Source organism: Syzygium oleosum, unplaced genomic scaffold (genome assembly GCF_021117445.2).
Source record: "Syzygium oleosum isolate NSW1041296 unplaced genomic scaffold, Sole_v2.1 Sole_v2.25, whole genome shotgun sequence".
NCBI classification, from domain to species: domain Eukaryota; kingdom Viridiplantae; phylum Streptophyta; class Magnoliopsida; order Myrtales; family Myrtaceae; genus Syzygium; species Syzygium oleosum.
Genome location: NW_026607509.1, coordinates 385,423 through 399,615, shown reverse-complemented (window position 1 = coordinate 399,615; position 14,193 = coordinate 385,423). Strand labels below are relative to the sequence as shown.

General features: G+C 41.0%; 2 protein-coding genes across 2 annotated transcripts; both read left to right on the top strand.

The window, feature by feature from the left end:
* The first annotated feature begins 213 nt into the window (after window positions 1-213).
* Window positions 214-5,442, top strand: LOC115674659 (glycosyltransferase-like At2g41451). The gene is made up of 11 exons (XM_056302970.1): window positions 214-546; window positions 1,894-2,043; window positions 2,157-2,209; window positions 2,658-2,766; window positions 2,873-3,007; window positions 3,106-3,150; window positions 3,502-3,689; window positions 3,926-4,067; window positions 4,262-4,308; window positions 4,914-5,001; window positions 5,117-5,442. The coding sequence occupies exons 1-11, from the start codon at window positions 214-216 to the stop codon at window positions 5,285-5,287; spliced, it is 1,461 nt and encodes a 486-aa protein (XP_056158945.1). The 3' UTR covers window positions 5,288-5,442.
* Window positions 5,443-8,154: 2,712 nt separating this feature from the next.
* Window positions 8,155-14,166, top strand: LOC115674575 (glycosyltransferase-like At2g41451). The gene is made up of 11 exons (XM_030596994.2): window positions 8,155-8,596; window positions 10,066-10,215; window positions 10,347-10,399; window positions 10,856-10,964; window positions 11,070-11,204; window positions 11,298-11,342; window positions 11,692-11,879; window positions 12,115-12,256; window positions 12,450-12,496; window positions 13,071-13,158; window positions 13,274-14,166. Exons 1-11 carry the CDS (start codon window positions 8,279-8,281, stop codon window positions 13,565-13,567), a joined length of 1,569 nt encoding a protein of 522 aa, XP_030452854.2. The 5' UTR covers window positions 8,155-8,278; the 3' UTR covers window positions 13,568-14,166.
* The last annotated feature ends 27 nt before the right edge of the window (window positions 14,167-14,193 follow it).

Sequence of the window (14,193 nt, the reverse complement as noted above, 5' to 3'; positions counted from 1 at the left end):
TCTTTCCTTTTTTAAATGGATTTTGTGATTTCAAAGTGAAAAAGAAAAGGAAGGGAATTAACAACACCGCTAACACCAAAACAAAATGGCTCCGAGTGACATTCCTTTCATCTTCCTCCTGCAAGTTCAATGTCTCTCTCTACATAATGCTACAGAGATGATACAGTCATTGCACCAGTCGTCCATCTCTCTCTCTCTCGCCAACCTCCTGCAATGGCGGGTCACCACTCCTCTCGGTCGTCTCACCAGGCCTTCGCCTCGCGCCTTCTCCTCCTCCTCCTCACCGTCCTCCCGTTGACTCTTGCCTGCTTTGCCTTCTTCCTCCAATGGTGCGGCGGCCTCTACGATCCCGTCAACCACTGGTCTCCCGATCGCCTCGAGTTCCTTGGCATGGACAACGGCGGGGGCTCCAACGTGCCATTCCGCTCGTCGCGCGGCGATGGCTCCGGCTCCGATTGCGTTGACGTCCTTGGCCAGAGCCGGACGGCATTGTTCCCGTACTACCGCGATTGGAAGTTCGATCTTGGATCGGATATTCGGCCTCAGGTGAGTTTAGTTCTCTGGCGGTTGTGGTGCGTTCTTGATTGAGCGCCCCGTGGTTTTGTTACAAGAGTTTGAAGCTAACGAGACATGTTGTGAGTCTGCATGAAGGAATGGGAAAAATTATCCACAAAGTCATGAAATTATTCAACTTTTGCCAATTCAATCCTAAACCTTTTTAATTTTGCCAATTGAGTCTTAAACACTTTCAAGTTTCACCAATTAAGTCTATTCGATCAATTTTGGACGAAATTTGCTAACGTGGACGCCGGCCGTCCTACATGACACAACCGGCATTGACGTGGAAAAAATTCAATATTTTTTAATATTTTTTTCGAACTTTTTATTTTTTTATTATTTTTTAAGTTTTAATTTTCCTTTCTCTTTTCTTTTTTTATTTTTTATTTTTTGGCTCAAAGGGTCGGCGAGCCATGCTAAATCTAGCGAGGTGAGGGGTCGCAACTCCTCACTAAGGCCGACGAGGGGTCACGACCCCTTGCGGGCCACAACAAGGGCGTCGCACCATCACGCCCGCCCTCACTATAGTTGGTGAGGGCCAAGGCAAGGGCCACCACGCCCCTCGCCTTGCCGGATCTACCGAGGGTCTTGCCCCTGGCTGGCGAGGGCTTCATGGCCCTTGCCCAAGCCTCCGCTGACCCTTTGAACAAAAAAAAATAAAGAAAATAATAAATTCGTAAAATTAAAAAAATATTATTATTAAAAATTATTCACGTCAGCGTCATTTGTGCCACGTGCCACGAAGGACGGCTAACATCCACGTTAGCAATTTCCGGTCAAATTTGATCGGATGAACTCAATTGGCAAAATGTGAAGGAATGGGTTGACAATCGTGTGTGGACTCGTACTCCTTCTGGTTCATGCTTGTGCAACGTGAGAAAAGCGCTGTGACTTACGACTTGTGAGGCACGATTTTCCTGTGACGGTTGGATTCGAGTTGCTATTTTGGGTTTTCCCTTCTATTTCAATGTCCAGATTGTGCGTACTCGGCCGTGTTTCAGATGCGGACCAATGAATTTACCTCTCGCATTTGCACGACCTGTTCACGACCAAGCGGCAGCAGCATCTCGACTTTTGTTGAATTATTTGGCAACAAGTAGATTAATCACCGCCAGAGATGTATGTTGATCTGGGTGATTTCAACTAATGTTCTCTTGAAAATGAGTTTTGCTCACTAGAAATGGCAAGTTTTGAGGCTGATCACTTATTTCATTCCTCTTCCCTTGCCAAAAAAGAGAAGAACTCTCGTATAGTGTGATTCGTGAGGTATCATTAGGTAGACTAGTTGTTTCATTTGCATATGACAGCCTTCTGTTCTATTGTGTGTTTTTTCAGATATGCATTACGGCAAGCACTTCTGCCGGCCTAGAACAGACGCTGCCGTGGATATTTTATCATAAGGTTATTGGAGTATCGACTTTTTTCCTCTTCGTGGAAGGAAAGGCTGCCTCGCCTGAAGTGTCCAAAGTTTTGGAATCCATTCCGGTGAGTTGAAATTTGTACGTTTTCTCTCTGAATTATATAGACGGGGGCCAACATGTTCTGCAATGATTTTGATCCTTGATTGTTTCATAGTTTGCTGAGGATTTCATTTCCAGGGGGTCAAGGTCATATACAGGACGAGAGAATTAGAGGAACAGCAAGCAAAGAGGTTTGTATAATCCGTATCTTAGGGAAGTCATCTATTTATGATTGTGCTCGTATGCTTTCTCATTTGAACATTTGACGATACTTCAACCGATTCTTGGACATGACATGATGCGGAAATTCTTGACAAAAGTATTTAGGTGTAGAAGTACAATCAACATATGCAATTCCATGCAAATCTACTACAACAATGATCGAGCCATTTCCTACTGCCATTTCTTTTCCTTTTTTGGCTAAGTGCCATTTCCTACTTAAATAGGGTCATCTATGTGGATCCTGACGATCATGCCAGATTTTCGATCGTGCCGACTCTCCACAATGTGATCGGTTGAAAAGAATAATGAAAGCTGAAGTAATCCTACATGTCCAACCAGCAACCATTTTTGCATCTTGCTCGACTCTTCCGATTTTGATGAACTTATTTTGATTTTCGTATATTATGTCATGTTCAGTCGTATCTGGAATGAGACTTGGTTGGCAATCTACTTCTACAAGCCATGCAACTATGAGCTATTTGTGAAGCAAAATCTAAATATGGAAATGGCTATTGTCATGGCAAGGGTATGCAGAGTATTTGGTTAATTCTATCGTCCAAAATGTCTTTTTAAATTGTTTAGAAAGACATTTGAATCTTTCTTAGCAAGTTAACTTCTTCTTTCAATTTTAGGATGCAGGGATGGATTGGATCATCCATCTAGACACTGACGAGCTCATATATCCAGCAGGAACTCGTGAGTATTCAGTGAGACACCTGCTGGCTGATGTGCCTGGAAATGTTGATATGGTCATTTTTTCAAATTATGTGAGTGAAACGTCGCGTCTTTAACATGTGGAAATTGGATGCCCTGTCTATCCCATGATATCCTGATTATCCACTGATGCGCGGTCATCTTATATTAGGAAAGCTGTGTGGAGAGAGATGATGTTAAAGAGCCCTTTAGTGAGGTAAGGTTTTCGATCATTTTGTCTCTATCTTTCAGCTGAGTTTAGTAGTAATGAATATAAGGTAATTGGCTGAAAGATCAAAAGTTTTCAATGTCAGCATAATTCGGAGGACAATCATTTTGACAAGGTTGAAAGGCACAATTTACTTTGGCACCTTCCGATAGATTTGTCAACTTGGTTAAATAAATATAAAGCAGCTCATGGTGCATTGGATAATTTAGAGACATATATTCTACTCTAGATCATCATCAAACGCCTTTGTTGAGTTTTCAGCCCTGTTCCCTATATCGGTCTATGTCTTCACCAATTACTCTTTATTTCAACATTTATCTAATTTTTAGTCTCTTGCAGGTGTCAATGTTTAAAAAGAACCGTGACCATCTACCAAAAGATGTATGCTTTGACATTTACAAAGAGGCAACTCGAGGTAATCCAAATTACTTTCTGACTTATGGAAATGGGAAGGCTGCAGCTCGTATTCAAGATCATCTGCGTCCCCATGGTGCTCACAGATGGCACAACTACATGAAAAACCCAAAGTATGGCTGTGGTTGTTTCCATGTTTACTTCACTTTTTGGCTGATGATATAGAGAAGCCATGTGCACATGCTTGTGTAGTCAGGTGTTCCAAACGTTTCGCCTTTGTTTGTGGAGTGCTTATGGGGTCTCTTCTCACGCAACGCATGCATCGTTGGCCGTGTCTTTTGTTTGAAGTTGGATGTCATCTTATCACATACTGCTGACGCGCAGTATTATTGGGTGCAATCTGTTGCAGTGAGATTAAATTGGAAGAGGCTGCTGTTCTGCATTACACATATTCAAAGTTTTCGGATTTGATATCAAGGCGTGATCGGTGTGGCTGCAAGCCTACAAAAGAGGCCATGAAAAGATGCTTCATGTTGGACTTTGACCGAGCAGTAAGTTCCCACAGTTAACTTTTCGTTCCCACCGGGGGCTTTCATCGCCGGCTCCGAGCAACGGGACCAAAATTTTCGGAAATATTAAGAATTTAATTTCCATTTGACTGGCAACTAAAATCATAATTGATGATGGCGAGATTTGTTTACGTGTTGTGAATATGCATATCTTCAACACTTTACTATATTTGCAGGCTTTCATTATTGCATCAACTGTGACAGAGGAGGAAATGCTTCAATGGTAAATGCACTTCGTCATCACTCTATCTTCCAGGACTAATTATCTTGTACCATGGTCAGAATTTACGGGTTCCCCTTATTGGGACGAGGAAAGGAAATCCCCACTCCTCAACTGGGAGGTGCTTTTGGTTTCATTTGCATTAGGAATGAAAATTGGTGGTAAAGGAATTGTTTTGACCTAAGTTTAAAAAATTTACTCTTTCTCAAGTCATTGGATAAATTATGGCTATCCAAAAGAACATATACTTTTGGTAAAGAACATTTACTTATGTTCTTCATGTGGGGTATGATCATTTATGAGAATAACATTGCTGTGCATTTGGAGCTAGACTACCATCATGCATTAGAATACTACTGCTATCCATTTGGACTTAGACTATCATATCTCTGTGCCAGCACTTACATATTGGAACTCCTTTAACTGAGAGTAGGGACTGTCGTCATTCATCATAAGGTCTTGCATGTATGACAGGATTTTGAGAATGGTACTTTGTGTAATCATTTACATTTCCCTAGATCAGTTCTGAGAAGTAATTTTTGTCATCATGGAGATGCATTTGAATTCTGAAGTTGTCTTGCGTGCATTTCTTTCTTTCTTCTCTACAGGTATCGAGAACAAGTTGTATGGACAAACAAGACTCTGAATCTTAAACTTCTCAGGACAGGCATTTTGACTCGCATTTATGCTCCTATGGTAAGTTCTAATAAGGGCGCATCTTGAAATTGTACAGTAAGCAGGTTTATGGTAGTGAGATACTTTTATGAGATTGAACAAAATCACTTGTAGCGTTTCCTTTCCAACTTTACAGGTTATCGTGCAAGAATTGAGGGAATCTGGTGTTTTCAGCTCCGTAATAGCATCAGCACAGACGACTCTCTCGAAGGACAAGTCTGTGTCCATTGAGAGCAGCAACTCTTCTAGGAAACTTGAATCTGGAGACGTTTCCTCGGGAAAGATAGGTACCTACAGAGAGTCTTGAGCAATCGCAAGAAGAGTATTAGAAATTATTGAGAGCAATATTCACCCTTCAGCAGTCCCCCCGTTATCTCCTCCTGGTGCGGATGACTCTCACTTATTGTCTGATGCATTCAGGATACAGTAACTGTTGCCTCCTTATAACCGGTCTTATTTGAAGAAAATTAAGCACGAGATGTACATTTCGGGATTTCTAGCATATATCATTGACTTGGAGGGATTTTTCTTCTTCTTTATTACCCTATCTAGTGCTGATCATTTCTGCATTTGCCCTGTCTTTTTTCTTCTGGTTATCTTGAGTCATTTCCTAGGAATGCCAATCTTTTTATATGGTTTTTCATGGACTGGACATTTTTTTCCCTTTAGGAGGGGGGAGGATTTACTTTTGACCCTCATTTACAATAGACAAACAGTCACTCTAGGAAGATTGTACATCACATTTTCAATCGTGTTCAAAACCCTAAACTTGGAACTCTCCGGCCCTTGATCCTAATTCCTTTACCAGTAAGGCCGCATACCTACTGGTATAGCAAATCATTTACGGGCTACAAAATGCTCACACATTGTTGTATCTACAGGCCTCTTTACTGCTACCCTGTCGTGGATGTTTATTCCAATGTTCTAAAATTCTTGTCTACGGACCAAATAATTTATTGAAGGGCTTTTACATCCTAAGGTTATTTTATCTGAACTATGACCGAAAACTGCTTGAGATTTTTTCACTATGTTTCAATGCGATGACTTGTCGAGATTGAGAGACCAAACCAAAGCCCTTCAAACCACTATCTAGGGGTGTCAATGGGTCGGGTCGGGTCGGCTTTCCATGCTACCCGACCCAACCCAAACCATAAGACTGAACATAAACCCACGCCAGGTCGGGTCAGGTCGGCTTTCCATGCTACCCGACCCAACCCAAACCATAAGACCAAACGAAAACCCAGGCCAGGTCGGGTTTTCAGGTTTTCCTTTTTCTAGGTTCAAGCTAACATTTAATGATGTTACAATTTACTCGAATACTCATTGTGCACTCCCATTTTTCTCTGTAAGATCATAAGAGAAATCCGAGGAATAAGATCACCAACCAACGGAAGAAAAAGGAAAGAAAATCATAGTGCAAATCCCCAACCACATCCCATTTAGTCCCCTGAGGAGTTTTCTTCTTGTTGTTGTCGAATCCGAACAGGTTGCGCCTGAGGACGTATCGGGAAGCGACCGGGATCAACCTCACCATGGCGAAGAACCCCGCGAGGCCGAGGCCGAGGCCGGCGTCGATGAGGATCGACCTCTCGAGCTCCCGATCGATGTCGAAGTGGCGCGCGATCAGGTAGAGGTACGGGAGGTGGCTTTGCGGAAGTGTCCGAGGGAACGGAAGCTCTCCCGCGAGCTGCCATGGCGGAATCTTGCGAGTCGCCCAGCGAAGAGATGAGAAAGAAAAAGACAGAGTCTTTGGTTCTTGTGCGACTCTTCTCCTCAACCTCGCTTTGGAGCCACGTCGGATTCACACGCGTCATGGTTCCTAATCATGTTCCGCCACGTGTCTCGACATGTGATCTGGTCACATTCTGCCACGTGTGTGTGCACTTTTTGTTGACGGAAAATTGAAACCGATGATATCCATGTTGAATATTTAAAGTACATCGAGATTTTATCTGTCTTTTTTGCCAAACATAATACATAATTCTTCACAACTGCATTTGATATTTTACAAACTCGTTTCGAAGGCATTGTGGAAATAATTTTAACTCGTGATTACGGGCAAAAATCACTATTCGATACATGATTCTCCATCCTGTCTTAATTTAGTAAGTTTATCATCTGAAAAATTCTTGGACATACTTCCAATAACACATACCAATTTGCACATGTAATTATTTGCGCACGCGTGGCATTGCGAATTTAAAGGAATAACACTAGAAAAAGGTACTTCAAAAGATGTTTTATCTAAATATGTACTAAAAGTTTGTTTAGGACAAATGCAGATGGAGGAAGAACAATAGAAAGGTGTAACAAAAATGCGTTAATTCCACTTGTTAGATATATTCAGTATTTTGGTAAAACTAATATCATCTGTCCATTCGAAGATGGGTGAGTATCTCGATTTCATGCAACCATGCGAAATAGATGCTCACGGGCATATTCAACTTTCTCAAATCAGCGCTTAACAAGTGGACCACGAATGTTTATATTTACGACACGATTTTAGCTAATGTGATCAGACCTTCTTCATATTGGATTTGGAAATGGAAACTACGCGCGGAATTGACCCTTCGTCAGTTGCTCGCACAAGAATATATGATGGGAATCTACTTGTGTGCCCCTAAAGATGCAGCCCTCTTAAAAGACTAGAACTGTAATCCGAGCTTATTTCTAGCAAATTCAGGATTATCATAGATATCGTCCTATCTATCTATTTCTACAATTTATGAATGCTCTAATAGATAAATAAAAAATAATTTTAAAACTTTAAAATGGACTATTATCATCATGGATGAATAAAATCTTTACTAAAACAATTAATGCAGCCGATATTAATTACAATTTTAATTTTCGTGGTATCGAAGCCAATTCCGACATTCCGTTCACGTCCATGTCTTGCTTCTTAACATGTAAATTCTCGAAATTGTATTATTTAGATCACTTTTTTCTTCTTAGTTTTTTTTTTCTCGTCGTTCCATTTTTTGTTTTTTTTGGAAAATTCATGTTGTCCCCCGAGAAAAGAAGGAGGAGGAAAAGACGGAAAAGCAAAACTGAGAAAGGGGAAAAAGGAATGTGAATTAATAAAAGAAAGAAAAAACACACCGCCAACGACAAAAAACGAAAACGGCTCCGAGCGAGACGTTCCCTTTCCTTTTCCTCCTTTTCCTTCCTTCCTTCCTTCCTGCCTGCACTTTCAATGTCGTTCTCTACATAACGCTTGGCGAGAGAGAGAGAGAGAGAGAGAGTTGATACAGTCGATGCGCCACCGGTCGTCCGTCTCTCTCGCCGACCTCCTCCAATGGCGGGTCAACCGCCGGCCGCCTCGCGCATCCTCCTCCTCCTCCTCACCGTCCTCCCGTTGACCCTCGCCTGCTTCGCCTTCCTCCTCCAGTGGCGCGGCGGCCTCGACGATCCCGCCACCCGCTGGTCACCCGATCGCCTCGAGTTCCCCGGCATGGGCGGCGACGGCCCCGGCGGCGGGGATTCCAATGTGCCGTCCCGCTCCGGCTCCGGCTCCGGCTCCGATTGCGTCGACGTCCTTGGCCGGAGCCGGACGGCGTCGTTCCCGTACTACCGCGATTGGAAGTTCGATCTCGGATCGGATCTCCGGCCTCAGGTGAGTTCGGTTCTCCGGCGGTTGCGGGGGCGCGCGTTTCCTGATTGAGCGCGCCGTGGTTTTGCTATCGGAGTTCGAAAGCTAGGAGAGACGTGTCGCGCGTGTCTGCGTGAAGGAATGGGTTGATAATCGCGTGTGGACTCTTACTGACATGTGCTTGTGCAATATGCTAAAAGTGTTGTGACTCACGGCTTGTGAGACACGATTTTCGTGAGACGGAGTTGGATTTTGAGTGAGCTGCTCGAGATGCTATTTGGAATTTCCTTTTTGTTTCGATGTCCAGTTCGTGCGTATTCGGCCGTGTTTGATGTGTGGGCTATTGAATTCAGCTCTCGCTTTTGCATGACCTGATCACAATTAAGAGGCGGTAGCATCTCGATTTTGTTGAATTATTTGGCAATAGGTAGATTAATCACAGCGGGAGAGATGACAAATGTGCACTCTCCAATGGCAGTACCGCCAGAGATGTATGGTATATCTAGGATGACGTAATCGACTCCCGTGTCTATAAATTGAGTCTGTCTCCATCATACCAGGCAAGGATCAGGAGTTAAGGAACTTACTCCATAAGGAATGCAAACTTGTGGTCATGTGATTTGCTGATTATGAAAATAGACCAACCAGTATGGTGTGGGTTTCATTAGGTAGAAGAAAATGTACCGGTATTATGTATGGACATTGTGTAGTGTGTACGAATGGGAGGACAAGTTATCAGACTGGTCAGAGTCTATCAGTTAGATCATTCACTCTGGTGGTAAATTTTTTCAGTTATACTCTATATAAATCGATACAATATATATATATATATATATATATATATATATATATATATATATATAGATAGATAGATAGATAGATAGACTAGTCATTCACAAAGCCTTGAGAAAAGCTGGCATTTTTTTTGCATGAGTTGCATACTATGTCTTGGCATTTCAAGATGACCTTGCACTTTGTGGTAATAGAATAGGGCTATTCGTTTAACAGAGGAAATGCCTTTTCATCTATACTGCAGAGTTGTAGAACCCTGTTGTGTCATCTCATATAACATGAGTACCCAAGCTCTGTCATCTATTCTTTATCCGATATGTTGATTTTTTTATCCTGCCCAACAATGAATTTACGGGAAGATTATCTCAACTGGCAGTTTCACATAAATAAAATCCTATCCTTTTCACACTGCCAGTGGAATGATATTAGCTCATTTGAATTTAGTGAGGGTCATTTCTACTATATTCTCTTAAAATGAGTTTTGCTTCTAGAAATGGCAAGTTTTGAGGCTGATAATTTATTTCATTCCTTTTCTCTGCCTCCCTTCCTCTTCCCACCAATAAAGAAAAGAACTCTCATCTAATTATTCGTGAGATTTCATAAGGTAGAGTAGTTGTTTTGTTTGCTCATAACAGCCTTTTGTTCTATTTCCTGCTAAAGCGATGTACAGGTGACTTAATATGTCTATTGTGTTTTTTCAGCTATGCATTACGACAAGCACTTCTGCTGGCCTAGAACAGACACTACCATGGATATTTTATCATAAGGTTATTGGAGTATCAACTTTTTTCCTTTTCGTGGAAGGAAAGGCCGCCTCACCTGACGTGTCTAAAGTTTTGGAATCCATTCCAGTGAGTTGAAATTATATGTTTTCTCTGAATTATATAGACAGGGGCCCACATGTTCTGCAATGATTTCTCTTGTTTCCCATTAAATTTTGATCCTTGATTTTTTCATAGTTTGCTGAGGATTTCATTTTCAGGGGGTCAAGGTCATATACAGGACGAGAGAATTAGAGGAACAGCAAGCAAAAAGGTTTGTATAATCCGTATCTTAGGAAAGTCATCTATTTATAATAATGTTCTGATGCTTTCTTATTTGAACATTTGACAATACTTCAATCGATTTTGGATATGATATGATGCGGAGATTCTTGACAAAAGTAATTGGGTGTAGAAGTACAATCAACATCTGCAATCATTGATATTCCATGCAAATCTACTGCAACAATGATTGAGCCATTTCCTACGCCGAATTCTTTTCCTTTATGGGCTAAGTGTCATTTCCTGCTTAAATAGGGTCATCTGAGTGAATTTTGACAAACATGCCAACTTTTTGACCGCGCTAGCTCTCCACAATGTGATCAGTTGAAAAGAACAAGGGAAACTGAAGTTGTCCTATATGTCTGACCAGCAACCATTTTTGCATCTTGCTCGACTCTTCCGATTTTGATGAATTTATTTTGATTTTTGTATATTATGTCATGTTCAGCCGTATCTGGAATGAGACTTGGTTGGCAAGCTTCTTTTACAAGCCATGCAACTATGAGCTATTTGTGAAGCAATCCCTAAATATGGAAATGGCTATTGTCCTGGCAAGGGTATGCAAAGTATTTGGTTAATTTTATCGTCCAAAATGTCTTTTTAAATCGTTTAGAAAACATTTGAATCTTTCTTAGCAAGTTAACATCTTCTTTCGATTTTAGGATGCAGGGATGGATTGGATCATCCATCTTGACACTGACGAGCTCATATATCCAGCAGGAGCTCGTGAGTACTCAGTGAGACAGCTGCTGGCTGATGTGCCTGGAAATGTTGATATGGTCATTTTTCCAAATTATGTGAGTGAAACATTTTTAGTATGTGGAAACTGGATGCCCTGTCTACCCTGTAATATCCTAATTATCCACTAATGTGCAATCATCTTATATCAGGAAAGCAGTGTGGAGAGAGATGATGTTAAAGAGCCCTTTAGTGAGGTAAGGTTTTTGATCATTTTGTCATCTATCTTTCAGCTGATTTTAGTAGTAATGAATATAACTTAAGTGGCTGGAAAGATCAAAAGTTTTCAATGTCAGCATAATTCGGAGGACAATCATTTTGACAAAATTAAAAGGCATGATTTACTTTGGAGCCTTCCGATGGATTTGTCAACTTGGTTAAATATAAAGCAGTTCACGGTGCATTGGATAATTTAGAGGCATATATTCTACTCTAGATCATCATCAAACGTCTATGTTGAGTTTTTGGCCCTGTTCCCTATATCAGTCTATGTCTTCACCAATTACTCTTTATTTCAACATTTATCTAATTGTTAATCTCTTACAGGTGTCAATGTTTAAAAAGAACTATGACCATCTAACAAAGGATGTATACTTTGGCAATTACAAAGATGCAACTCGTGGTAATCCAAATTACTTTCTGACTTATGGAAATGGGAAGGCTGCGGCTCGTATTCATGATCATCTTCGTCCCAATGGTGCTCACAGATGGCACAACTACATGAAAACCCCAAAGTATGGCTGTGGTTGTATCCTTGTTTGCTTCACTTTTTGGTTGATGATATAGAGATGCCATGTGTACATGAGTGTGTAGTCAGGTGTTTTAAATTTTTCACCTTTGCTTGTGGAGTGTTTATAGGGTCTCATCTCATGCAATGCGTGCATTGTTGGCCATGTCTTTTGTTTGAAGTTGATGTCATCTCATCTCATACTGCTGACGCGCATATTATTGGGTGCAATCTGTTTGTAGTGAGATTAAATTGGAAGAGGCTGCTGTTCTGCATTACACATATCCAAAATTTTCGGATTTGACATCAAGACGTGATCGGTGTGGCTGCAAGCCTACTAAGGAGGATGTGAAAAGATGCTTCATGTTGGAGTTTGACCGAGCAGTAAGTTCCTACAGTATATTTTCCCTTCCCACTGGGGCTTTCATTGCTGGCTCCTAGCAACCGGACCAAATTTTTCGGAAATATTAAGAATTTAATTTCCATTTGACTGGCAACTAAAATCATAATTGACTATGGCAATATTTGTTTACGCATTGTGAATATGTATATCTTCAACACTCAACTATATTTGCAGGCTTTCATTATTGCATCAACTGCGACAGAGGAGGAAATGCTTCGCTGGTAAATGCACTTCGTCATCACTATTTCTTCCAGGACTTATTATCTTGTACCATGGTCAGAATTCCAGGTCTCTCTGATTGGGACAAGGAAAGGAAATTCCCACTCCTCAACTGGGTGGTGCTTTTGGTTTCATTTGCATTAGGAATGAAAATTTGTGGTAAAGGAGTTGATTTGACCTAAGTTTAAACAATTTACTCTTTCTCAAATCGTTGGATAAATTATGGCTATTAACATTTACTTAAGTACTTTGTGTGGAGTAAGATCATTCATGAGAATAACATTGCTGTGCATTTGGAGCTAGACTATAATCATGCATTAGAATTCTATCGCTATCCATTTGGACTTAGACTATCATATCTCTTTGCCAGCTCTTACATATTGGAACTCCCTTAACTGAGAGTAGAGACAGAGTCATCTTTCCCCATAGGGTCTTGCATGTATGACAGGATTTTGAGAATGGTTCTTTGTGTAATCATTTGCATTTCCCTGGATCAATTCTCAGAAGTAATTTTCGTCATCATGGAGATGAACTTGAATTCTTGCGTGCATTTCTTCCTTCTTTTTTTCCCTACAGGTATCGAGAACGAGTTGTATGGACAGACAGGACTGTGAATATTAAACTTCTCAGGAAAGGCATTTTGACTCGCATTAATACTCCTATGGTAAGTTCTAATTAACATGCCTCTTTAAATTATACGGTAAGCAGGTTTATGATAGTGAGATACTTTTATAAGATTGAACAAAATCACTTTTAGCGTTTCCTTTCCAACTTTACAGGTTATCGTGCAAGGATTGAGGGAATCTGGTGTTTTCAGCTCTGTAATAGCATCAGCACAGACGATTCTCTCAAAGGACAAGCTTGTGTCCATTGAGAACAGCAACTCTTCTACGAAACTTGAATCTGGAGAGGTTTCCTCAAGAAAGATAGGTACCAACAGGGAGTCTCAAGCAATGCCAAGAAGAGTATTGGAAAGTACTGAGAGCGATATTCACCCTTCAGCAGTTCCACCATTATCTCCTCCTGGTGCGGGTGACTCTCTCTTGTTGTCTGATGCATTCAGGATACAGTGACTGTTGCCTCCTTATAACCGGTCTTATTTGAAGAAAAGCACGAGATTTACACATCTCTGCCAAAGTGGAATGTGCTGGATGAGAGAGATTTGAGTAGATCTAGCCGGCATTGGACGTTCAGTTCCAGTTTTTGGGTTCTTCCCGATCACTACCCAAGCGTTGATGTACATTTCGGGATTTCGAGCATATAGCATTGACTTTGGAGGAATTCTTCTTTTTTCCACTACATCGGGCTGATCTTTTCTAGATTTGCCCGTCTTTTTTTCTTCTGGTCATCTTGGGTCCTTTCCCAGGAATGCCATTCTTCTTATATGTTTATTCATAAACTCTTTGACATTTTTTTTTTCCTTTTGTAGGGGGTGGACGGGGAGGATTTACTTTTCACCCCCATTTACTCTATACAAATAGTCCCATTAGGAAGATTTTATATCACATTTCTACTCGTGTTCAAAACTGTCTTCAGTTTAAAGAGTTAAGTTTAAAGAGTTCACATACCATGGCAGGTTGTTGTATGGGCAGTCCTCTTTGCTGCTGACCTGTCGTGGATGTTTATTCCTATGTTCTAGAATTTTTCTCTACGGACGGTTTAATTTATCGAAGAGCTATTGCATCCTGAGGTCATTCTT